The sequence below is a fragment of the Camelus bactrianus genome, chromosome 27, assembly GCF_048773025.1.
Source record: "Camelus bactrianus isolate YW-2024 breed Bactrian camel chromosome 27, ASM4877302v1, whole genome shotgun sequence".
NCBI lineage: Eukaryota > Metazoa > Chordata > Mammalia > Artiodactyla > Camelidae > Camelus > Camelus bactrianus.
Window position 1 is genome coordinate 30,366,905 of NC_133565.1, and position 24,114 is coordinate 30,391,018.

A 24,114-nucleotide genomic window follows, 5' to 3' on the forward strand; every position below is an offset into this window, starting at 1 on the left:
CGGTGCATCACTGGGATAAAAGAATGGGAAAGGCCCAGTTGCGGAGGCCCATTGGGCAGTATAGAGCAACAATGACGTGGGCTTTGGACTGGTCTGAGCGGTAAAGGCTGCCTTTGAAGCGTATTTTCAAGAGACTCTGGAGTAGTTTCCGCCCGGGGAAAGCTTTAGGGCCAGCAATCTGGCAAAGGGGGGGGGGGGGGGTAATGGAGTCTGCGTCTGAAAATTTCTTTGTGTAGCAAGCTGGCTGCCAATTCATTTGGTGGGACTGATGGCCCTTTGTCGTCTCCTACTCCTTCCTTCCCCAGCCTGGCCTCTGAGGACGAAGGAGGGAGACACTAGGCAGGCCGAGGGGTCGAGCCTTGGCATTTTGAGGTGATGGAGTTCTGCCCCCCGTGAAAGAGGCCAGCATGAATACCACGTAATACCAAAGTCGGGGTTCTGCACCTGCCCTATTCGTGCAATTTTTTGTAACCTAATTTCTTTGAGCTTTTATTGAATATACACACTGTTAAATGAATTTACTCGCATCCTCTCCCCTGTTGAAAAAGCCCGTAGTTTCCTCAGCTGCAAAATTAATAGCACCTTTCCATTGGTTTACTGTGAGAATTTCATGGAAAGGCTTAGTGCAGTGTTGGACAGTGAATTACTGTTCAGCACACGTAGGGGAGGATAAATCCCACAGTCCTTAGCTTGGTATTTTAAAGGCCTTCCACAGTCTCCAGCCATCTTCCAGGCTTTACTCTTGTCTCCATACCTTTTCTAAACCCCCCGTTGAACGTGGTATATATGCACCCCGACAATTCCAGACCCCTCTCCCGTTGTCTGACTCCAATTTCTAATGCAATCTTCGTTTAACACAACCCCTTCGTTGACCACAGAAAACCACAAAGAACCCTCATTCTATTTATCTGTACATCATCTGGTCTGTACTACTAATTAGAGTGCCAAAGAAAGGGGCAAGCGCCTCTTTGTGACCCCACCACCACACTAAAACTCCAAAGTACACGTCTTTTTTTTTTTTAACGTTTTAAACACGTAATACTTAAAACTAATTCAATAATTCCAAAAAATCTTAATAAAATGAAGATAGTGAAAAGTCCCTTTCCCACCTCAGTCCCTCATCTGTGCCCAACAGTTGCTACTATTATAGCTGTTTTGAGTATCCTTGCAAAGTCTCTTTATTCTAGCGCCCTTTTTGTGTTCTTTCTCCATTTCCATTAAACTCAATTTTTTGCCTTATTTTTTAATTATATAAGTAATATTCAAATATTTGGGTTGTTCATGATGCCACAATTCAGAGGTATAAAATACAGGACAAAACTTGAGGAATCTTTTTATTTTCCTTTTTTACCTCCCCCATCCTTTGGCATGGACATTTTTCTATACTCCCTAATTGTTTTTTTTCTTTTACTGTAAATAGACTACATATTGTTCTTTTTCTTTTTTAACTTAATGATATGGCTTAGAGGTCATTCCAATTACGTTTGGTGCATGACATACTGTATTAAAAATAGACTATATTTATCTAACCTTGGTTCTGATGCTGGACATTTAGATTGCTTTCAATTTTTCACTGTTAGAAACTTTCACTGTTAGAAACACTGTCTTTCAACCTAAACCTTTCTGCATATTGCTTTTTTATTTTTAGGACCCTAGTTGTAGAAGTACTGAGTCAAAGACTGGGCATTTTAAACTTATGAAAGGCTTCATAAACTTACATTTTAACCAGCAATTTAAGAGAGGGCTTGTTTTCCCACATCCTTGCCAAATATGATATTATCAGTCTCTAAAAATTTGTTTTAACATAAGAAGTCATGTTATGTAAAGAAAGCCAGACACCAAAAAGAATATACTTTAACAATGGTGTTAGAAGTCAGGATAGTGCTTAACTGTGGTAAAAGGGGGAAATTGACAGGAAAGGGGCATTAGGGAACTTCAGGGTGCTGGAAATGTTCTGTAACCTTAATCTGGTGTGGTTGTATGGCTGTTTACAAATGTAAAAATTCATCAAGTTGTACACTTATGACTAATGCACTTTATCATAACTATACTATACCATAAAAAATCTTTAAAGTTACTTTATTTTAGATTTTATTCTGCAAATTTCAAACATATGGAAAAGTAGAAAGACCAATACATCTCAATTCAACAATTATGAATATTTTCCCATATTTGCCGTGTGTATACATATGTGTGTGTGTGTCTTGTGTGTGGTGTGTGTGTGTATGTGTGTGTAGACATCAGGACCTATTGTGCCTGATTTCTTTACTATGTACTTCCAAAATAGAAAGGCATTCTCCTACATACCAAAATACCATTATCACACCCGGTACAATTAACAATAATTCCCTAAAATCGTATAATTCCCATTTCACATTTCCTCCCTTGTTCCTAAAATATTGTTTATCTCCGTATGCCTGTTGCTTGTTTTTTTCAAAACAGAATCCATTAAATGACAGTGTGTTGCATTTGGTTGTTTTAAACCTAGACATGAAGTTCTTAAGGTAGGAGTCCATGGATGTAATTCAAAGGGTCCATGAACTTGGATGGGGTAAAAAGATTACATCTTTATTTTCCACAAATTCAAAGTGAAATTTAGCATTACCTTTCATTATAAAGGTAAAACTGATATATCAGCAGCACCTGGGGTTTTGTCTCAATAAAAATTAGATGTTTTCACATCACGTTACAGTGTTTACATATATCTCAGATCTCATTTACAGTCATCAGTACTTGAAATCACTGTACTCATTGGGCCTGTTGCTAGATCTTATTTAATGCGTTAAAAATGAAGCATATTTTAAGATATTTTGATAGCTGTGATTCAATATAATTATATTCCTTTATAATCCTTTGCTTTTCATTTTATACATTTATAAAAATTCTGGAAAAACAGTGTATTGGCTTCACCAGACTGCCACAGGGGTGGGAGGGATGCCCTTGGCACAAACAGTCCACCCACACACATACACTTCATTATTAGTAGTGTTAGTATTGGTTCATGACGTTTGCTTTTTGAAGAACCTGATTCTTTTGAATGTCTGACACTCTACATTTGATGGTTTACTCATGGTGTTACTTAACTCATTTCTCTTTTCCCTATATTGCCTATAAACTTAAAGTTGCATCTATCTATAGACTTGATTAGCTCTAAAGTTGAGTGTTTTTGACAAGAATATTTTATAGGTGATGCTATGTACTTCTCATTGCATCACATCAGGAAGCACATAATATCTGGCTGTCTCATTAGTGATGCTGAATTTGATCACTGGGCCAAGGAGGTTAAAATACTTTTGGGGTTTGCATAATCAAATAGTATTTAAATTTATGGAAAATTTAAACTATGTACAACAGTAAAGGGGGCAGTACAGTGAACCATGGTAAACTCATCACTCAGCCTCCATAGTTATTGATATATGGCCAATCTTGTGTCTTTGGTACCCAATCACTCACTCCTCCCTCACCAAAATACATACACAAAAATCCCAGGTATCATGTCCATTTCATTTCTAAACAAGTGAGTACATATCTCTGAAAGATAAGAGCTTTTTAATCAACATAATACCATTATATTACATTTAAAAAATAATTCCTTAATATCTTCAACTATCCAGTCAGTATTCAGATTCCCAGGATTGTCTCATATAATCTCATGATTGTATTGTGCATGTCTGTCACAATATAATCTTATGATTGTTTGGTTCAAATCAGAATCCAGACATGATCCACACATGATTCATTTGATTGAGTTCACTCTATCTGTCTCTCTCTTTTTCTTGCCATTTACTTATTGAAGAAACTGGACCACTGAGAATTAGCACACTTTCTTCAGATGATTTATTTATAGAATAACTTAATGTAAAGTCTCTGAGTATGAGTTTATTTGTTTAACTTAATGTATCTTTGAATATATTCTTTTAGTACAAATAGTGATGAATCAATGGCCAACATAAATCACCAGTTAACAATGAAAAGAAAATACCCTTTGAGATCATACTCTTTTCTAAATGTTACTTCTGAAGGAGCTGTGATTGTAATGCCCTCACTTGAGCTGAATTAGATGCCCATCTAAACAAACCAGTGCTTTTCCTATGGCTTCTGAAATGAAATGAAGATGATGGCGACTACTTAATATAAGGTATACTAAAATAAACTTAAAATCAAAATCACCTCCCAATAGAACACTGATCATTTCCTGGGGCTATTGATACTGACCTGGGTTCTTGAACTCCTTAGTTAACAGAAATTGGTGACAGGCCAGAAAAGAAGTTCAGGCAAAGCTTTACTGGGCTCATGCTACACCACAAAGGAGTGAAAATAAGTTAACAAGTTTCCTTGCCCCTGAATGGGGGTGAACTGGTCCCTTAAATGGGGTGAGGGTAGGGGCAGATCTATGGGTCAGGCCAGAGGGGTGGCTTAGGAGGTTGGTCCACCTGCTTGGTTGTGCTGTGGTGCAGTGTTCATGCCCAACACCCCGCTTTTGCTCCTGACAGCTCAGAAGTGGCAGCTGGGTTGTTACCCTTTTTGTATCTTGTTGTTCTTTGTATGCTGTTGTTCGAGGAGACACACTTGTCCAGCTGCAATCATTGCAGCAAAGAGTCCCAGAGCCCTGGTCCCAGTCTGTCTCACTACCATAACAAAGTACCGTAAACTGGATGGCTTGACGAATGTATTGTCTCATGGAGGCTAGGCATCCAAGATCAAGGTGTTGGTCGGGTTGGTTCTTTCTGTATGCCGCGAGGGAGAATCTGTTCTAGGGCTTTCCTCTAGCTTTTGGTTGTTTGCTGCAATCTTTGGCATTCCTTGGCTTATAAACACATCACCCTGATCTCTGCCTTCTCTTCACATGGCATTCTCCCATGTGTTCAAATGTGCATTTCTCGGTGCATGCCTGTGTCTGTATTTCCCCTTTTTATAAAAGACACCAGTCATACTGGATTAAGAGCCCATTCTACTCTGATAAGGCCTTATCTTAACTGATTACATCTGCAACAACCCTATTTCCAAATAAGTTCACATTGTGAAGTACTAGGGGTTAGGACATCAACATATGAATTTCAGGGGGACACAAATTCAACCCATGACACTGATCTTCAATTTAAAATGGAATATGTATTTAAAAGTAAATGCATCTTCATTGACTTCTCATCAATTTACCAGTTTGCTTTTCCTCCAGCAGTTTGCTTTCTGAAAAATTCTACTTTACCTCTCATCACCAGAGATTATTCCTTTGTAATAATAGGAGTATTTAGGGATCTTCATTTCTGATTCTGAAATTTTCCATGTGTTTCTTCCAAAGTCTGAAATTGTGTCTTGAATTGGTGATGATAACACATGGTAATTGTGGAGAATGTTTGAGAATTGCTGGGAATGACAGAAAATATTTATGACAAGGAAAGAATTTGTAGCTGTGAACATAAAAGCAGTTTTGCCTTGAGAAATTGAGTTATTTTAGGAAAACATATGATAGAAAAGATACTTATTTGCTTTGAGATATGTTGTGAGATTTCAAAACGGATGCAAGAAGAATTTTCAATTTGAATCACAAACTTAGAAAAAAAGGATATAAAGTCCTGTGTCTGTTCACAATAGCTACCTCATTAGCCAATCACTAAAACAATCTTAACAGTGGTTTTAACAACCTGTAATAATCACTAGCCCTTCCCAAAGGCACAAAGTAAATGAATTTACTTCGTGGAATTCAAGGGTATGAAATTAATGTGCATAGTAAACCCTGTGAATCAGAGCTGATCTCCAAACTGATTTTCAATATTGCAAAGCCTTAAGTTAAAAATACACATTTCAAACATTTCAACAGAGATCACTTCAGCAATATTTATGAACAGTACAATTTCATTAATTTTTCATGCCTTCTATCTCCTAACCTTCGGCATTCCACTGCCTTTCAAATAGACCATTCAGTAACAAATAATTTTCTACACTGATAACCGTTAATTGTGTATTTATAATACGAAATTGTTTTCTAGTTTGATTGCTCCATTTAAACATTTTTTTTTTAATTTAAGTATAGTCAGTTACAATGTGTCAATTTCTGGTGTACAGCATAATGTTCCAATCATGTATGTATATACATATATTCGTTTTCATTAAAGATTACAAGATATCGAATATAGTTCCCTATTCCTTTTGTAACTTGTTGGGTCCTAGTAGTTTTTAATGTGTTGAACTGTTTGAAAATAAGAACTTCTGGATCAAAATTAATGAACGTAGATAAAAATAGCAAATAGAGTGAAAACAGATAATTTCTCAAGCCGCCCAACGTGGGGATCGAACCCACGACCCTGGGATTAAGAGTCCCATGCTCTACCGACTGAGCTAGCCGGGCTGCTGAAAGCATCCCTTTTTTCTAGGTCTTCTCAAAGTAATAAGATTATTCTAACTTGTTCCAAGATGTATTTTACCTTTAAATTTTTTCTCAGAATTTTTTGGGTAAAGTTTTCTTTTCTTCTCTACTACTCTCAAAATTGTGTTTCATTTCTGATTCTGTGCGCACAAACTTTAACTGCTTAGTAAAATGTACAAATGGCCCTCTAGTGGTCAGTGGTAAATCGAGCTGCTGCAGGCGATCCCCAACTCCCGCCGGGAGAACGGAAGTGAGCGTCGGGGAGCCTCTTTTTTATTCCCAAATTCCCTTTGGCAGAGCGCTCACCCACTGCGGCTCAGGGGCCCGGGGATGTTCTCGACACCTGCGCGGCCGACTAGAACGCAGGCTTCGGAGTCCTGCGTACCCCCTAGAAAAGATCAGAATCCAAAGCACAGCTGTTCAGCCAGCTGGCCTCTCGCGGCCCCGTGTGGTTTGAGTTTTCTGGCCATTATTCTATGGCACGACGGTGGTTCCACTAAGCCATGTCCCATTGTGCGGACAACAGAAGATTAGCAAAAAGCCAGTTTAAAAAAAAAAGTAAAAAGCTCATGCAGTCTCAGAAATTAATTGAAAACGCCATATGCCGTTTGCTCACACACTGAAAGTTAAAGACGTTTATTATATTGATAGCACCTCTTTGTGGGAAGGGATCATTATTTCAAGCCTTTCCCCACTAAAATGAAAAAAGTTAAAGATTTATTCTGCTTTTCTAGTAGGAACTGTAGTTCCCAGTGACCAAATAGTCCCAGTTCATGAGAGAGTGCCTAAAAATGTAGGATTATGAAAAGCATAAATCGGCAAACCTTTATAAGAAGGATTATCCACTGTGGTAAACCATTACGTTAATAGCGGGTAAGGAACTGGATATTCACACAGGGGCAAAGCAGCACTATACAGGTTACTTCCTAGATGCAAGGGGGGCAATCTAACCGTGTAAAGGAGTTATCAGGCTGTCACCACCCGAACTGAGAAATTAATCCGAGTTTTGCTAGTAGTTTACTAATTTTCAACAAGATTATGTCCTCAGTAGTGATCTACTATGAAGATCAACGGTAATTATTTATTCTAGCCGAAAATATTTTACTTGGATCTATCAACCATTAGCTATTAACTCCAGTTTACAGGAAAGAAAGAGGGATGAGGAACCAGGTGAGTGACACCACAAGGAAGCAATAATGCAAAATCAGAAAGTGGGAAATTCTGCAGGACAACTGACCTGGGGTCTTCAACAAGTAAGTATAATATTTTTTAAAATGACTTTTGCTAGATTAAAAGAGACACAGGGGCCATAATAATCAGATGCAGTAGGTGATCCTGGACTGGATACCATTCTGGATAAACAGTTTTTAAAAGAGTGTGTGTGTCTTTATGAATCCTTCTTTCTTTTAAATTGTGATAAAATATACATAGCATAAAATTTACTATTTCAACCATTCTTAAGTGCACAGTTCAGTGACATTAGTACATTCATATTGTTATGCAACCATCACCACCATTCAAATCCAGAATTATTTCATCTTCCCAAATTGAAACTCTGTCCCCATTAAACACCTCCTTATTCTCCTCCCTTTAGCCCCTAGTAACCACCATTCTGTGTTTTTTCTTTATATTTTTGACTACTCTAGGTGCCTCATGTAAGTGTAATTGTACAATATTTGTCTTTTTGTGTCTAGCTGATTTCACTTAGCATAATGTATTCAAAGTTCATTCATGTTGTAGCATGTATCAGAATTTCCTCTCTTTTTATGGCTGAATAAATGCTCCATTTTATGAATATACCACAATTTGTTTATCCATTCATCAGTTGATAGGCATTTGAGTTGCTTGCACCTTTTGGCTATTGTTAATAATCCTGCTCTGAATGTTGATATACAAATATCAATTCCCTGCTTTCAGTTCTTTTGGATGTTTATCCAGAAATGGAATTGCTGGATCATATGGTAATTGTATGTGTAATTTTTTGAGGAAGTTCCTTTGGAATTTTAACCTTTATGTAAGTCACCTCCATAATGCAGGCCTCTTTTTCTTCATCTACAAAATATGGGATGGGGGCAGGGAGAGAAGGGGGCAGAGAGCGAAGGCTAAGAAAGGGAGGGCTTAAGGAGGTCTCTAAGGAGCTCATGAATCAGTGTACAAAAGTGCTGGTCCCTTCCTGAGAGTCTCACTGAGAGAGTACAAGGAGAAAATCTTTTATTATTCTCCAAAAGCACAACTTGATATCCACTAGATGTTGGGCCTGGGGAGGCCCTGGGGTAGAGGATGAAGGATGGGTGTCCAAGGCTGCACAGGCTGGTGGCACAAATGGGGCTTCTCTGCCCTATACCATCTTACCCCAGCATTTCCTTCTCCACTCCCTCAACTACTCAGTGTCCAGGAAGAAGGGATGAAGCCAGGGTCTAGGCCAGCCTGAAACACAAAAACAATTGAAATTTTAGTAAGGAAATCTCCTTGAAAGGAATTGTACCATCTTCCAGTGTTACCATGGAGATGGCTAAGATACGAATGGTGAAGACCTTGGTACTCCCATCTCCTTCCCTCCTCCCTCTGGGTACCAGCAGAAACTAAACCACACTCCTCAGTCATCTAGGGAGATCCTTGCAGCCAGCCTGATCTTTCAGTTATTTCCCTTAAAACTCTCCAAGGTCATCCACTGCCTCAGGATGAAGCCCAAAGTACATACTCCTTAATAAGGCCTGCCTGGTCTTGCCTGATCTTGCTTCAACCTATCTCTCCGGCCTCCACTGCGACCCCCACCTGTACTAGATGTTCCAGCCACGCTGAGCTAGAAAGAGCAAAGCCATGGACTTTTAGATTTCCAGGATGCCAAGAGCACTTCTTCTAAATATTTAAGTTACAGGATAAATGTTTGCTTTTGGCATCTTGTCAGTGTGTTTAATGATAGAATATACAACTTCATTTGGAGAAAAGGTCAAATGTCTGAACACTGTCTAAAATGCCCCTGGGTATATAAGACCCAGAGCAGTGGGGCTTCTGCTGCCCCTTGTATGAGGCCTGGTTCCTGCCTGTGATTTGCTCAGTGTTGTCAGCAAGTCTCTTTCCTGCTCTGGGCTCTAGATTCTTCATCTACATAACAAGGAGGCTGACACACAAAGACCTTGCAGGGCTGTGGCTCCTCTGGCGTCCTGTGCTTCCCTGACCTTCCCTGACCTTCCCTGAGGCCAGCTGGTAGACTCTGGATGGGCTCCCACGCCCTTCCCACCCAGGCCCCAAATGGCATCCTTGCAGGTTGAAAGGACAGAAAGGAAATTGTGAGCCCCGCGTGCTCACAGTGGTGCCATTGTACCCAGCAGAGCCTCTTTGTTCTTTTCAGCTAAATCTCCCAGTCTTCCAGATCAATATCCATCCCCCAACCCCGAAAGGAGTGGGCAGAGGGGCTCGTGAATGCTGTGGAAGTGAGCCAAGAGCATTTAGCAAGCCCTTCATGGTAATATCTGCCACTTAAGGAGTCTCCACTCTGTGGAGCGCTTCCAAGTTCTGAAAAGACCTTCTGCTGGGTTAAACAACTTGTCCAAGACCACACAACTAACAAGTAGGAGAGCTGGGCTTGACACATACCTGTGCTGCAAGCTGGTGCTGGGGAACCTTCAAGGCCTCTGGTTACACGTGCCATAACTGCTATGTTTGCACCCCTTCTCATTTTCCATGACCCAGACACTTTCCTAAGCACTATATTTGTGTTGACTCATTTCAGCCTCATAACAATCCTAGGAGGAAAGTGTCTTTGTTATTATCATCATAAGGAAAAGGAAACTGAGGCACAGAGTAGTTAAGTAACTTGCTCAAAGACTGACAGCTAATGAATCTGTATGGTCAGGCCATTCAAGATGGCTGTTCTCTTGCTCCCTATACATCCCCTGCTTGATTGGTCCCTGCTTACTCACATGACTATCCAATACTCTTCATCATAGGGTTTAATCAGTAACTACCTACATGCTTGCCTCCCTGCCCCACCCGCTGGTTTCCCTGGTAACTGATGAGCCGACCTGACATGGTTCCCACTTTAAATGGCAGCCTCCTTCTCCCCCGAGTTGTGAAGACCTCTGCCATGCCCTGTCTGCAGTGCACAGTGGGGTGTAGCTCTAGGACCTTTGCTTCAGACGTGTGAGATTCCCTATGTCTGATATCTCTGTCTGTGTCTCTGGGCTCTTTACTTGGTCTTGCAGCTGGGCAATTACAAGGCTTGCAGGCCTGTGGGGTGCAGCCCACCAAATCATAGAGCTGGAACTTGGATAAGGAAGTCTGGCTTCAGCACCCCTGCTTTAGCCATCATGCACCAGTCAGCTATGTTCTTAAATCTGACCTTTCATTTCCTGGGGCTTAGGAAGCATTCCTTGGTTGGTTGAAAAGGGATCAAAGTATAGTTGAAAGGGCTCCGGTGACCAAGTCTGACTTTGACTGAGACTACAGGGCCAGTCAGATAAGTGAAGGGCCTGGGGATGCCTGTGAGACTACAGGTTTTACGTCTGAGGCTTTGTGCCTTAAAGGGGCAGCCACTGCCAGGCATGCAGGCCGAGGACCGCCAGTTCTTCTAATTTTATTTTAAAAAGAACCAGAAATCTGGACTTCAAGCAAAAACTGGAACAGAGGGAGTCAGTCACTGAACCTCCCAGGTTTGGGTCAGTGGTGGGGACAGGCCTCCCTGCCCTCCTGCCATCTCAGGCTTGGTGGGGATTAGCTGGGTTCTGAGGCTCCTGCCACCAAGGGTGAGAGCAGGTGCCCATGCCTCTCTCCCAAAGACATCCCCTCCTGTGCCAGCCCCTGGCTAGGAACCCCCTACCCTGAGACCCCCAGTCCTCAAGGAATTAGCACCTGATCTGGTGGATCAGACCAGGCTGCCAGGCTCCATTGGAACACTTCTTCCCCAGAAACTGTCCTGTCTCCCTAGGACTGCAGCTGTGGAGGGAGGGGCTCCAGCCATACCACACACAGTGCCATGGGCCCAAGGCAGTGGGCACATGAGAAGCCCTGACATTCTTGGGGGTGGAAGGCAGGTCACTGGCATGTATGTACCTTTGACCTCCCAGCCCTCTAAGTCCTTTTGGGAGACAGTTCATTGCATGGAGCCTTAGAGCTGGAAGTCGCCCAATTGCTCATTTACAAAGGAGGAAATAGGTCCCTATAGGGCCATTTTAAAATCTCAGACTTGAACAGACACTTGCACACCAGTGTTCATAGCAACATTATTCACAATAGCCAAAAGATGAAAACAACTTAATTGCCTAGCAACAGATCAGTGGATGAACAAAATATAGTATATGCATACAGTGGAATAGTATTCAATCATAAAAAGGAATGAAATTTTGACATATGCTACAGCGTAGATGGACCTTAAAAAATTATGCTAAGTGAAAAAAAAGAAAAAAAAATTATGCTAAGTGAAATAAGCCAGACACAGAAGCAATACTGTAAATATTGTATGATTCCACTTATATTCTCTAGAATAGTCAAATTCATAGACAGAAAGAGGTTACCAGGGGCTTGGGGGAGCAGGGAAGGGAGAGGTACTGTTTAATGAGTATGGAGCTTTGGTTGGGGATGATGAAAAAGTTTTGGGTATAAACTGTTATAACAGTTACACAACATTGTGAGTATATTTATTGTCTCTGAATGGTATACTAGTAAATGGTAAAAGCAATAAATACTATTTTATATATATTTTACCACAGTAAAAAAATATCTGAAGCTATCAATACACTTATTATTGGAGTCTGCACCCAAACCCCATATCAAACATGTTAACATTTTAGAAAACTGTACGAGTTGAGGAAGGCAAAGATTCCTATTTCTGGCTATGTTGTGCTATCTTGTAGCAGACCAACTATCCTGCCAAGATCTACTAGGAAAGCTGGATAAAATACAAAAAGCATCTGAGATAGAAGACAGAATAGTGGTCACATCTGGGGAAAGTAGCAATGGAAGAGGGCATGAGAGGGCCTTCAGAGACATTGGTCACTTTCTCTTTCTTAATTTGGGTGCTGGCTTAGTGTATACACTTTGTGAAAATCTGAATCAAACACTTAATGATTTTGTGCTTTTTTATGTTAATGTTATATTTTAATACAAAAGTTCATCAAAAATCCTATATGAGTTGAATTGATGTAGTGTTATGCCTTTAGATGTTTATGTACTCACACATCCATTCATAAGCTTCTTTTTTTTTTAAGCATTCTTGCAATATGTCTAAAGGACTTGGCACTGTGTCTAAAGGACAAAATGTCCCTAATCTGGAGAAACAATGGAAAGTGCCCACATTTCTCACAGAAGGTTGGACTTGGCAGATTTAGGACTCAGAACTCAGAGCCCCTTCAGGCCAGTGCACTTTCCAGCACACACTACCATCTCTCCCGAAAGCCACATGGTTGAGTGTGGCAAACATGGCAAAGCTAGCACAATTCAGAGAGAAGAACAAGGAGACCAGCTGCCATCTTCCCTGCCCCCAAACAGTTTTCCTTTGTGCTCTCGTTCAAGTCATATCCCTTCTTATACCCACAGCCTCCTAATATCTAAAACTTATTTAGTCACTTAAATATTTGTTGATCTATTATATGTTAAATGCTGTGCTAAAAACTGGAAATGTGCTTCCCTTTCTGTCAAGGTAGAGCAGATAGTCTGAAAAAAATCCCTTTGCTATAAAACTCTAAAAATATCCTCTTAAAATCATGGCTGGTCTGGGGAAGCAAAGCCTAGGGCCAGGGCAAAGTGTAGTCAAGGAACAAGACTGGAACTGCTATAATATCATACCCTCAGTGAAAAGGTAACTAAGGAAAACCCAACCTGCAAAGGCAGAGAGCACGTAAATGTGTTTTTTCAATCTTAACTCTGGGCGGAGTGAGAGAATATCTCCTTCTGAGAATTCATAATGGCAGTATGGCTTTCTTCATGGTTTTGGGGGCCTAAAATATATACTTCATATACTAAACATATGGTCCAAAACAATTCAAGGAATATTTTAATTTTAGTTGGCACAGCAAATACAAATCTGTCTAGAGAAGAGCATTTTCAATCCAGATTGCAAGGAATTCCTACATGTGCAGTGTCTCTGAAATGAGCTCACAATCGGAAATGACATAATACAGGACATAAAAAGGCACCTTAAGTAAAAAATCAGGAGACACAAATGCCTACAAATACTTAAGCTATAATCATTATAAGATACAAACTATTAAATAATTTTGTTTAATGATAATACAAACTATAAAATAATTTTGTTTAATAAAGAAATAAAAAACCTACTTGAAAGTATGAGTGAGGGGCAAAAGACTATCACAAATTATCAGGAAAGTTGGAAAAACAAAAAAAAATAGAACAACCATAAAAGATAAAAAACACTAAAGAATTTTAAAAAGTCAATGAAGAGTTAAACAGCAGGTTAAATACAGCTAAATAGAGAATAAGTGAACTGGAAGATAGGTCTGAAGAAATTACGCAGAATATAGTTCAAAAAGAAGAATGATAGAAGATATAATAAAGAGATTATGAAATAGGGAGAATAGAATGAGAAGGTATAACCCACATTTGATCAGAGTTCCAGAAGATGTAAAGAGAAAATGGAGAGAAGCAGTATGTGAAGAGATCATTACCAATAATTGTTCAGAATGTATTGCAGACATGAATTCTCAGCTTCAAGAAGCAGAATCAATGGTAAAGAGATAAACAAGAAGATAAACAAAAGAAATCCATACCTAGACACATTGCACTAAAACTGCAGAACATAAGAAACAAAGGGATCCTAAAAACAGGCATCTGGCTTAGGCCTGACTCACAGCAAACAAAGAACGTTAGCTATTCATATTTTCGTGACTCGATTTTAAATGTTTTCCAGCTTCCATTGTGATGTAGTTTTTGCATTATTTAGAAACTTTTCTTCAAACGTGAGGATTTTGTTTTCTTAATTTAGTTATTGACTTCCAACTTAATTGGACTGACTGGAAACTATAGGTCTATATAGTAGGGATTCATTAGTTGTTGTTGAAAGTTGTCCTATGGTAGTTCATGGTCAATTTTTAAAAAATATTTCATGAACATTGGAAAGAATATATATTCTCTTACTGGTGGGTGCAGGGTTTTATACATATCCATTTGGTCAAGCTTGTTAATTGTGTTGTTGGCATTTTCTATACCCTAATCGTTTTTAATCTATTGAACTCTCAATTACTGAGAGAAGTGTGTTAAAAATCTACCACCATGATCATGGATTTATCCATTTCTCCCTTTTGATTCTATCAGTTTTTACATTACATAATTTGAGGCTCTTCCATTTAGTGAATATAAACTAAACGTTTTCAAATATCTTGCTGGAGAATTGTAATTTTATATCATTATATAACAATCTTCTTTATCTCTAATAATGCTTTTATTCCTTCAGACACCTGTTTCTGATGTTAACAATGCTGCACCAGTGGAACAGTACAGCACTTGTGTTTGCTTGGATTCATATTTGCTTGGTGTGCCATTTTCTATCCTTTTTACTTTTAACCTGCTTTTGCCCTTATGTTTAGGTGTGGCTGTGTCAACAGCATAAAGCTGGATTGTGGGGTTATTTTAAAAATCCAGTCTGACAACCTCTGGCCAGAAATTGCTTGTGTGTGTCTGTGTGTGCGTGTGTCTGTCCTTGTTCCTGGAGCTGGCACAGGGCCTGACACACAGTCAGCCTTCAAGAAATGTTTGCTGAATGTGAAACTGATCCTCACGGCCAGAATGAGAACATAAGGTAATAAGAACTACCATTTATTGGGAACGTACCACATGGGAGGCTCAGTGCCAGTGATGCAAGAGCATGGTCTCAATTATCGTTGAGGGCGGTTGAGGCCCAGGGAGGTCAGATGACCTGCTCAGAGGTCACACAGCCCAGAAATGCCCCTGTGTTTTTTCCTGCATGTCACTCTACCTCTGTTGTAACCAGTGCCCCCTTCACCTTCACACTGCCTGTCCTCCCCAACTCAATGCCAGCCCCCCTAACCCCCAAACCTCTATTGCGGCTCCTTGTTAGACCATGTGGGGTGGGTCCCATGCTGCTAACCTGCCCAGGCCACTGGTCACCAGGGAGGCAGGAAGGAAGGAGCGAGGGCTGCAGACTTCAGCCAGAGGCTGAGCACCTCCCCCCAACCCCCCTCCGTCTGCAAGCTCAGCCCATAGGACATCTGCTTTAGTTCCCTAGGGCTGCCATAACAAATTAGCACAACTGGGGTGGCTTAAAACAACAGAAATGTGTTCTCTCACAGTTCTGGAGGCTAGAAGTCTGAGATCAAGGTGTCGAAGGGCCACCTCCTTTGGAAGGCTCCAGGGAAGGCTCCCTCCTTGCCCCTTCCAGCATGTGGGCATTGCTGCCTGTCCCTGGCTTGTGCATGTATCACTCCAATCTCTGTTTCCATCTTCATATGCCATTCTCCTATCTGTGTGTCTCTCTGTCTTCATGTGACCCTCTGATAAGGATACCAGGCACTGGATTTAGAGCCAGGCCTAATCCAGAGTGACCTCATCTTAGCTCGATCACCTCTGCAAGGACCCTATTTCCAAATAAGGTCACATTCACAGGTACCTGGAGTTGGATTTCAGCATACCTTCTTGCGGGGACACAATTCATAGCAGCATTTGCTTTCAAATATGATTGTCGACCTTGAGGGTCATGCTGTCTGCAGCCAATCACCACCCCACAGTGACTCTGGACCCTGTCACCCCCACAAGCTCTCACTCCTCCATTACCTCCTCTCTCCTCCACTGCTCTTCTGGCTCCCTCCCACCAACATCTAAAGGACCACTGGCTTCCCTCACAGCCCTTTGTGACCTCCCACCCTCTCACCTCCATCACGAGGCCCTTTGCAAGAGCAGACTACGTTGGCAGTATCTAGCTTCTCTCCTCCCCTCCTTTCCTCCAGCTGCTAGAATCTGACTTTCCCCATCTAGCCTCTCCCACCATTTCCCAGGAGGTTAGAATTCAGCCAAGGGTGGCCTCGTATAGTTCAATGGTCAGACTCCATTTCTTAGACAGTGTCTTGAAGTCTGCTTTTAGCCCAAGGCCACCCTCCTCTTGCAACCCCCACATCTACAGGGGCCTCTGGGACAGTCACCCTCTCAGCTCCTATTAAGATAAAACAGCTGTGGAAGGTAGCAAGCCATGAGCCGTCTCCACGTTCACTCATCTCATTTCTGTCTTGATTAACTCTAGCTGACAACTCCTATTAGAGGCAGGCAGGGTGGCGGGCCTGGGACTGTGTCTGTTCTATTGCTGGTTGGCTATATGCTACTTCTCTGCTTGGAGCCTCAGTTTGCTCCTCCATGAAATGGGAATAATGTGTCTTGGTTCCCAGGGATGCTGTGAGGATGAATGGAGATGATGACATAAAGGAGGTCTGAAGACTGTAACAGGCTGAACAAAGGTGGGCTCCAGAGAAGGCCTAGGCCAGCTGGCCTGGGCCACAGGAGCTTGGATTTTAGGAACAGTCTTATGGAACCAGGGGGAGGCTTTAGAAGACCCTGCTCAGGCTGAAGGAAGGGAAAAAGAGACGAAAGACCACATCATACACAGGCTGACAGGAGAGTGAGGACATACACACTGTGTTCACTCATTCATCAAACGTTTATTGAGAGTCTACCTTGGAAGCAATACAAGCAAGAATCAGACACAGATATTTACAGTTTTTAACTGAAGAAGAAATGGAGACCCACTCAGCATTCAGTTTGCTATCCTTCACAAACAGAGCACTGTGTAGGGGACCAGGAGGACCTGTGTGCCTGCCCTTGTCCTCCAAGGTGGGCAGAGGAACTGCAGGGAAGCCAGCAGCCTGGAGAGCTAAGAGCCAAAGTAGAGACAGGGCTCAGCGCACACAAGGGAGGGGCACAGGGTAGGACGAGGGAGTGGCAGAGGGCAGGCTGGGATGGGGGCAAAGTCTAGAACATCTGCCTGAGGTTCCAACACCTGGAAGTCTCCATGGAGGACCTGGGAGTGAGGTGACTTGTAAGATAAAGAAAGGCTCACCTGCCACTCTGTCCTGAGGGGAGAAGACAGAAGTGGCAAGGGTCAGAAGGGAAGCTGTTTGGCTCAGGGTGGGGGCGCAGGGAAGTGTCCTGCCCTCTTCAGGAGAGAAAGCTTGCCGAGGCTGAGGGGCTGTCCTCTCTGCAGCCTGAAATGTCTTCCAGCCATGCACCCACTCGCACCTGGTGCAGGATCCACAGCTATATTCCCCCGCCCAAGCCCGAGCATCCCCTCACACCTCTCTCCCACAGGCCACTGAGAGGGCTGCAGTGTGCTGGGATAATGACAATATCAGATGTCCTTGTTATTCATTCAGGCTGTCACCCTCCCTTCCCCTCCCCTCCCCTGCAGCATCCAACACCTGGTCACCCCAGCCTCCATTCACTCATTCAGACCACCTGTTCTTTTGCAGGCATTTGGTTCCTCTGTCACCTCTGTTCCCAGGACACAAGTTGTCATTTGGCCTCTTTGAGCATTTTACCCCCCTTCTTGACACCTGGCAGATGAGCCAATAGCGATTAAAAGCTTGGACTTTGGCTCTCTTGCGTTCTCGCTTCCAAAATGACCAAGAAAAGAAGGAACAATGGTTGCGCCAAAAAGGGCCGTGGCCATGTGCAGCCTATTCGCTGCACCAGCTGTGCCAGATGTGTGCCCAAGGACAAGGCCATTAAGAAGTTCATTATTCGAAACATAGTAGAAGCCGCAGCCATCAGGGATATTTCCGAAGCAAGCGTTTTCGACGCCTATGTGCTTCCCAAGCTGTGTGTGAAACTACATTACTGCGTGAGCTGTGCCATTCACAGCAAGGTAGTCAGGGATCGTTCTTGCGAAGCCGGGAAGGACCGAACACCTCCGCCCAGATTTAGACCTGCAGGTGCTGCCCCATGACCTCCACCAAAGCCCATGTAAGGAACTAAGTCCTTAATGACTGAAGAAATACTGTTCTTTGAAAAAGAAAAGACTAAATAAAATGGAAATTATACTTTAAAAAAAAAAAAAGCTTGGACTTTGGAATTAGGAAGCTGCAGTCTGAAATGCTTGCTATACCACTTCACAAGCTGTGTGACCTCAGGCAATTCTCTAACCTCTCTGAGCCTTCATTTCCTCTGAACAGTGTGAATAATACTGCACACCTCAAAATCCTTTGTGAGGACCGAGCATACACAAAGCGCTGTGCCTGCCTCACTGTCACGTGCTCAGCAAATGCCAGCTTGTTGCTCTCCTTGCTCTACGAGCACTGGGGTTTGTTCTTTCCCCTAGAAATCTCATTTAGTCTGCACATCTGTGTATTCATTTCCCTCATGTCCCTCTTCTCGACATCGACTGACAATTCACTTTTCTAGCTCACCCTTTCCAGGCAGTCTTCTCAGAATGCCCTGTCCCCCGTGCCTTCCTCCTCACTGTCCCCCCCAGTGCTAGGGTCAGGACCGTGCTGAATGCATCCTTGACTGGTCGCTGTCTTGACTGGGTCCTGTTTCCACACACAAGGCAGCTGCAAAATAAAAAGCCTCAAGAGTGCCTGCTCAGAGTGGAACACACGGTCTGAGACTCCCAATATGAATATTTGATCTGACCCTCCCTCCACAGGAGCCTCAGTCCTCTTCTGGGTGAGCAACATGATCCTTTTATAATAAGAACCAGTAAAAGTTCACCCTGTCCTCAATAAAGGAAATAGTTCACAAGAATGAGAGTTAAAGGAACTATTTTGTGGTGAGAAATGACCCTAAAGATAGTTTGCAAGTGAAGAGCAATTAGAAGAGAACACAGAGGGGTAAAAATTAATCATTGATCTGGGAAATGCACAACCTGCTCATTTTATAGATGAAAAACCCGAGATTCAGAGAGACAAAGTGACTTGTTTAAGGTCACACAGCAAGGCAGAGCAAGGACTTCTGACCAGGCTGACTCCAAGTTGAATGTCTTTGCCTCCTACACCCTGGGGTCCACTACATGGTATTTGTGGGGTCATTAGTGTAACTTTCTACAATATTCTTTGAACAGAATGAGTTTAGAGATGACTATTGCTCTCAGGTTCTATTCAGTAAGCCATTGTTTCTGATTCAGAGCACTTGCAGCTCCCACACAGGTCTCGTGTCCTCTTGGGGGAGCACCCTGTGTTCCCACCCTGTTAGTTCTTAGGGCTGCTGCCATGGATGGGCTGCAGGAAGACAGGAGAAAACTGCAGTAGGGGCTCCTTCTCTCTCCTGTTGCCCCCACAAAACACAGTCCTCTGCAGATGAAAGAGAAACGAGCTGCAAATGACCCATTTTTTAAAATAACACCGAGAAAAATAATCAAGGCTTGGAGCTACCAATGAATCACTGCAGATCTTTACTTTCCAAAATATTGTTTTCTTTTTAAGTGGGCAAGTGTCCCAAGGAATATAGATTCTCCTGTATTGTACTTTGGAGGAATAATACTTGTCACTGTCCCATACCATGAGGCCCAGGGACTCTCATTCCATCAGGCACTGGCTGTGGGCCACCCCCTCAACTTCCGGCTGCTCTGGGATGATAAATCTGTAGACATTTGAGTTGACCCGACGTCCTGCGTGGGCTCCTGGCTTGACACCAGGCAGGGGGAATAGGTTTCTTCCTCTACCTTCAAGCATCAAGTCTTCCTCCATCAGAAGCATCAGGCATGAAACTTATGAGCAAGTCTTTGCAAGGATGCAGATACAAATTCTGACCTCTGACCACCTAATCTCAATTGATGTGTGCTGAGAATGCTTTATGGTGGCTCTGTAACAATATGAGAATCAAATGCTGCTCACCAGAGAAGGGATTTAAGTCAGCTGCCTTTTGATTTACCTTCGGGATGCATTTGGGGAGAAGATGCTGATTGCTAAGGCTTACATCATGCAAACGCTTACGATGTACTCCCACCTGTCCCGTATCAGTTACAGGGCCTCCAGGCTACAAGGGATTGCTGAAATCATCTAGCAACTCCACACTCCTGCCTGATGCCTCAATTCTGTCTCCATCAGTCTCTGCTGGAATATCTCCAAGGATAGAAAGCTCACTACCTCATGAAGCTCAGGTGCTCAAAAACAGGAAAGGTCTGTCATAAGGAGGGATGGAAATCTGCTTCCCATGACTTCTCACCCACAGGTCCCAGTTCTGCCCTATGTGGCCACTCAGGCCACTGTTGTTGCTCTCTTCCCCCCACCAAGCTGCACAGCTTCAGGCCTTCTGGCTGCTCCTTGCAGCCAGTTTTCATGCAACAGCTAGCACACCCAGAGCCATAACATACTGTTGGATGAGTGACGTTAAGGTCAGCCAAGCCCCCAGGATCTAGAGAGAACAAGAAGGAGGCAGGACTTGCGGATGAAAGTTCAGAAATCTTGAGCCATGAAGGGCTACCATTACGCCCAAACTCCCAACACTCTAGGTTTTGAAAAATGGCTCAGACCCCCCTCTCACAACCCCTTTATAGAAACAGAAGGGAAACACAAAGCAGGAGTCAGATTAAGTCCTTCGAAGGGCAATGAATGGAGCTCACACTTTTTACAGAGGTTGTGCCAGGAGGATCAAAGGGCTGGATGTCACAGGGTTCCCAGGGCTCATCTAATCCTCACCTCCCCTTGTAGAAATGAGGAAACTGAGGCCAGGGGGGAAGGCACTCTGAGTCACACAGAAGGTTGGTGGCCAACTCTAAGTCTTAAGTAATCTCCACCGCCAACAGGCCAACCCTGCCCCTCCAATTGAACCCAGAACAGAGGCCCTGAAGTCAGGCATTGCTCCTTGACATCATCACCCCCATCCCAAGTGCCATAATCTGCCCCATCACTCTTGGTAGCGACGGGTGGTCCTTACTGAGAGATGTGCTTCTCCAGGTTCAGGCCTAGTCAAAGAGCGCGGTAACTGGGGCGCGGCTGTCGGAGCCAGGTCCGAGATCCGCAGGGCGCTTGGCCCGGCCGCACAGCTCTCGTAGGCCCTGGCGGAAGTCGCGGCGCAGCAGGCAGTAGAGCAGCGGGTTGAGGCAGCTGTTGAAGTGTGCCAGGCCGATGGACACCGGGAAGAGGTAGACCTGGGCCAGGAAGTAGGCGCGGTCCCAGGGCATTGCGTTCAGCTTAATCAGCACCCCCCAGAGCGTGAGCGCTTGGCTGGGCAGCCAGCAGGGCACGAAGGCCAGCAGCACACAGGCCAGCACGCGGGTAACCTGGGAACGTCTTCGGGGCCTGACCCCCGACGGCTAGCGTGCGCGCCACCCCGCAGGAAGCGCAGAAGCAGCAGCGAGCAGGTGCCCAGCGTGGCCAGCGGCAGCACAAAGGCCACCGCGATCTTTTGCAGATGGTATAAGGCCAGCCAGTTGGGACAGCCGTCGGGGAAGCGCAGCAGGCACAAGCGTTCGCCCCCCACGCTGGCCGCTGTGGCGAACAGGGCGGTGGGCGCTGTGGCCAGGACTGCCGTGGCCCAGAGCAGGCAGCACACGCAGACAGCCCATGGGGTGCCGGGCCGGCTGGGGAGCAGCGCTCGCCACCGCGCAGTAGGCTCCACGCTCATGGCGCTGAGGAAGAAGCTGCTGGCATACATGTTTAGCACTGTGAGCGTCAGCACCACCTTGCACATGGCACCCCCAAAGGGCCAGCTGAAGTCGCGCACCACGCCCACGGCCCAGAAGGGCAGCGTCAGCACGAACTGCAGGTCGGTGGCTGCAAGGTTGAGGAGGAAGCAATTGAGCAGCGACCCGCGGCGCCGCTGCTGAGACCGCACCAGGACCAGCACCAACACGTTGCCCACCAGCCCGATAGTGCACAGGGCCAGGTAGGTGCCCGCGATTAGCGTGCGCGGCGCCAGCGCCGCGGCCGCTCCTGCCACCCCTTCCAGGCCGTCCAGGCTGCGGGGACCCCAGACCTGGCTAGTGCTCTCGGATCCGTTGCCCACGGAACTGTTAGAGGGCAGCCGGGACGACGCGCCTCCCAGCCAGTTCAGGGAGAGCACGGCTCCGACGACGCGGGCGATGCGGCAGCTGCCTGTGTCTGATGCCATCGGCCTCGGTGGTGCGCAGTGGTCCGCACAGGTCCGCTCCGACGCTAGCGGCCGGGCTGAGAGGACTAGGGATGTTCGGTACCTGGTGGCAGCACTTTTAAAGGGCCGAGGAGGCCGCCCCAGTGGTCGGCGATTGGCCAGCTGCACTCGTGCCCCGCCCTAAGACTTTCCCAGCTTATTTCTATGGGCTGCTTCTTCACCTTTGATTTCTCTGTGAACTGAGGACCCTCCGCCAGGATGGGGGCCAGGAAATCGCGACCCGGGAAATGGCTTCTGCGATTCACGTGGGCGCAGGGCTGCGACTGCGGGTGGCTGTGTGAAGACGCAGCCCTAGCAACAGAACGCCTCTCGCAGCGGCTCCGAACACTTGGGGCTGGAGAAGGGGGATCAGACAAATTTCGCCTCAGGAAGCAGCGAACTCCTCCACCTCCGAGATAGCCAACAGGAGACCGCAGAGGGTTGCTCAAGACCAGACGTCAGGGCCTGGCAGACCCTCTGGCCTCCAACCCTTCTCCCTTGAATCGCGACCCGCCCCCGACCCGCACTCCTACCTTCTTTTGGTAAGGGCATTTCTCTTCCCACAGAGAAAGGCTTTGGAGTTGGGTACCCCTTATCCCCAGTCCCACTTTGTTCTTAATGTTCTCTAAATGCCTGAGACCTTTGCAAGGCCAGGAGCCTGCACCTGGGCTGGGGACTGAGAGGCACTTAAGTCAGGAGCAGCCAGGGGAGATATCCTAACGGATGACCAGCGTTGTGAGTCCATGGCCAGGCCGGGGCCCCTCCTGAGCTTGCATGGAGTAGGGTCTAAAGCTAGGGGGGCAGGGCGGGGTGAGGGGGTGGGGAGTGGAGCTGGAAGCCTCTCAGAGGAGGTGGCTTTTGAGCTGTTCACAATACTCCCTGGGCTTAATGCAGTCCATACGCACATGCCCATGTAGCGTAAGTGTCCAGCTTGATGAGTTTTCACAGACCAAACACACCCATGTAACCAGCACCCATATCAAGAAACAGAACATGAGCAGCATCCTCAGAAGCCCCCTCATGTCCCTTTAGCCGGCCTGCCTCCTCCCAAGGTAATCACTACCCTCACTTCTAATAGCACAGATTAGTTTGGCCTGTTTTTGTATTTCAGCTGAATGGAAACACACGTGTGCACTTTAGTGTCTGGCTGCGTGTGCCTGTGATGTTCAGCCATACTGTAGAGTGTGACAGTAGCTCATTAGTCCTCACTGCTGTATGATCACTCTGTTTTACTCTTAGCACTTGTCACAGTTAGAATTTACGTATTTGTTGGCATTTTTTAAATCTGCCTCCACCAGAAAGTTAGTTTGATGAAAGCGGGGACGTGTTTCTCGTATTCATCCCCTGTGGTGGGTGGTCAACAAAGAACCATGGCATGAAGGCCTGCAGGACGTTGCCATCCTGGGCGCAGCATTTGATAGGCCTTGCAATGGAGACAGAGCTGGACCAGCATCAGTCCTACCCCGGGGAGCTCACAGGTCATGGGAGAGCTCAGACAGGGAGGGCCGGCGCTGACTGAGGCCCACCGGGACAGTGTGGGGGGCAGAAGTCTCCAGGAGGGGCAAGCAGGAAGGGCTGGGGGCTGTGAGCTCTGAGCAGGGCCATAAGGATTCATTCTGTGAACACTTGTGAGTACACCTTGTAGGGTGGTTCTGGTTATGGGGAGACCTTGTCTGGGCCTTCAGAAAGCAGTGAGTGACAAGTGCTGGAAAGTGGATTCACCAAGA

The 24,114-nt window shown here is 44.9% G+C and overlaps 1 protein-coding gene, 1 non-coding gene and 1 pseudogene across 2 annotated transcripts; 1 reads left to right on the forward strand and 2 right to left on the reverse strand.

The window, feature by feature from the left end:
• Nucleotides 1-6,273: 6,273 nt before the first annotated feature.
• Nucleotides 6,274-6,346, reverse strand: TRNAK-CUU (transfer RNA lysine (anticodon CUU)). The gene has a single exon. It is a non-coding gene; the product is annotated as a tRNA-Lys (tRNA).
• Nucleotides 6,347-17,660: 11,314 nt separating this feature from the next.
• On the forward strand, nt 17,661-18,377 carry LOC105069142 (small ribosomal subunit protein eS26 pseudogene; annotated as a pseudogene).
• Nucleotides 18,378-21,221: 2,844 nt separating this feature from the next.
• Nucleotides 21,222-22,369, reverse strand: LOC105069254 (relaxin-3 receptor 1-like). The gene is made up of 2 exons (XM_045516701.1): nt 21,564-22,369; nt 21,222-21,483 (listed from the first exon to the last, which is right to left on the reverse strand). The coding sequence occupies exons 1-2, from the start codon at nt 22,367-22,369 to the stop codon at nt 21,222-21,224; spliced, it is 1,068 nt and encodes a 355-aa protein (XP_045372657.1).
• Between the last annotated feature and the right edge of the window lie 1,745 nt (nt 22,370-24,114).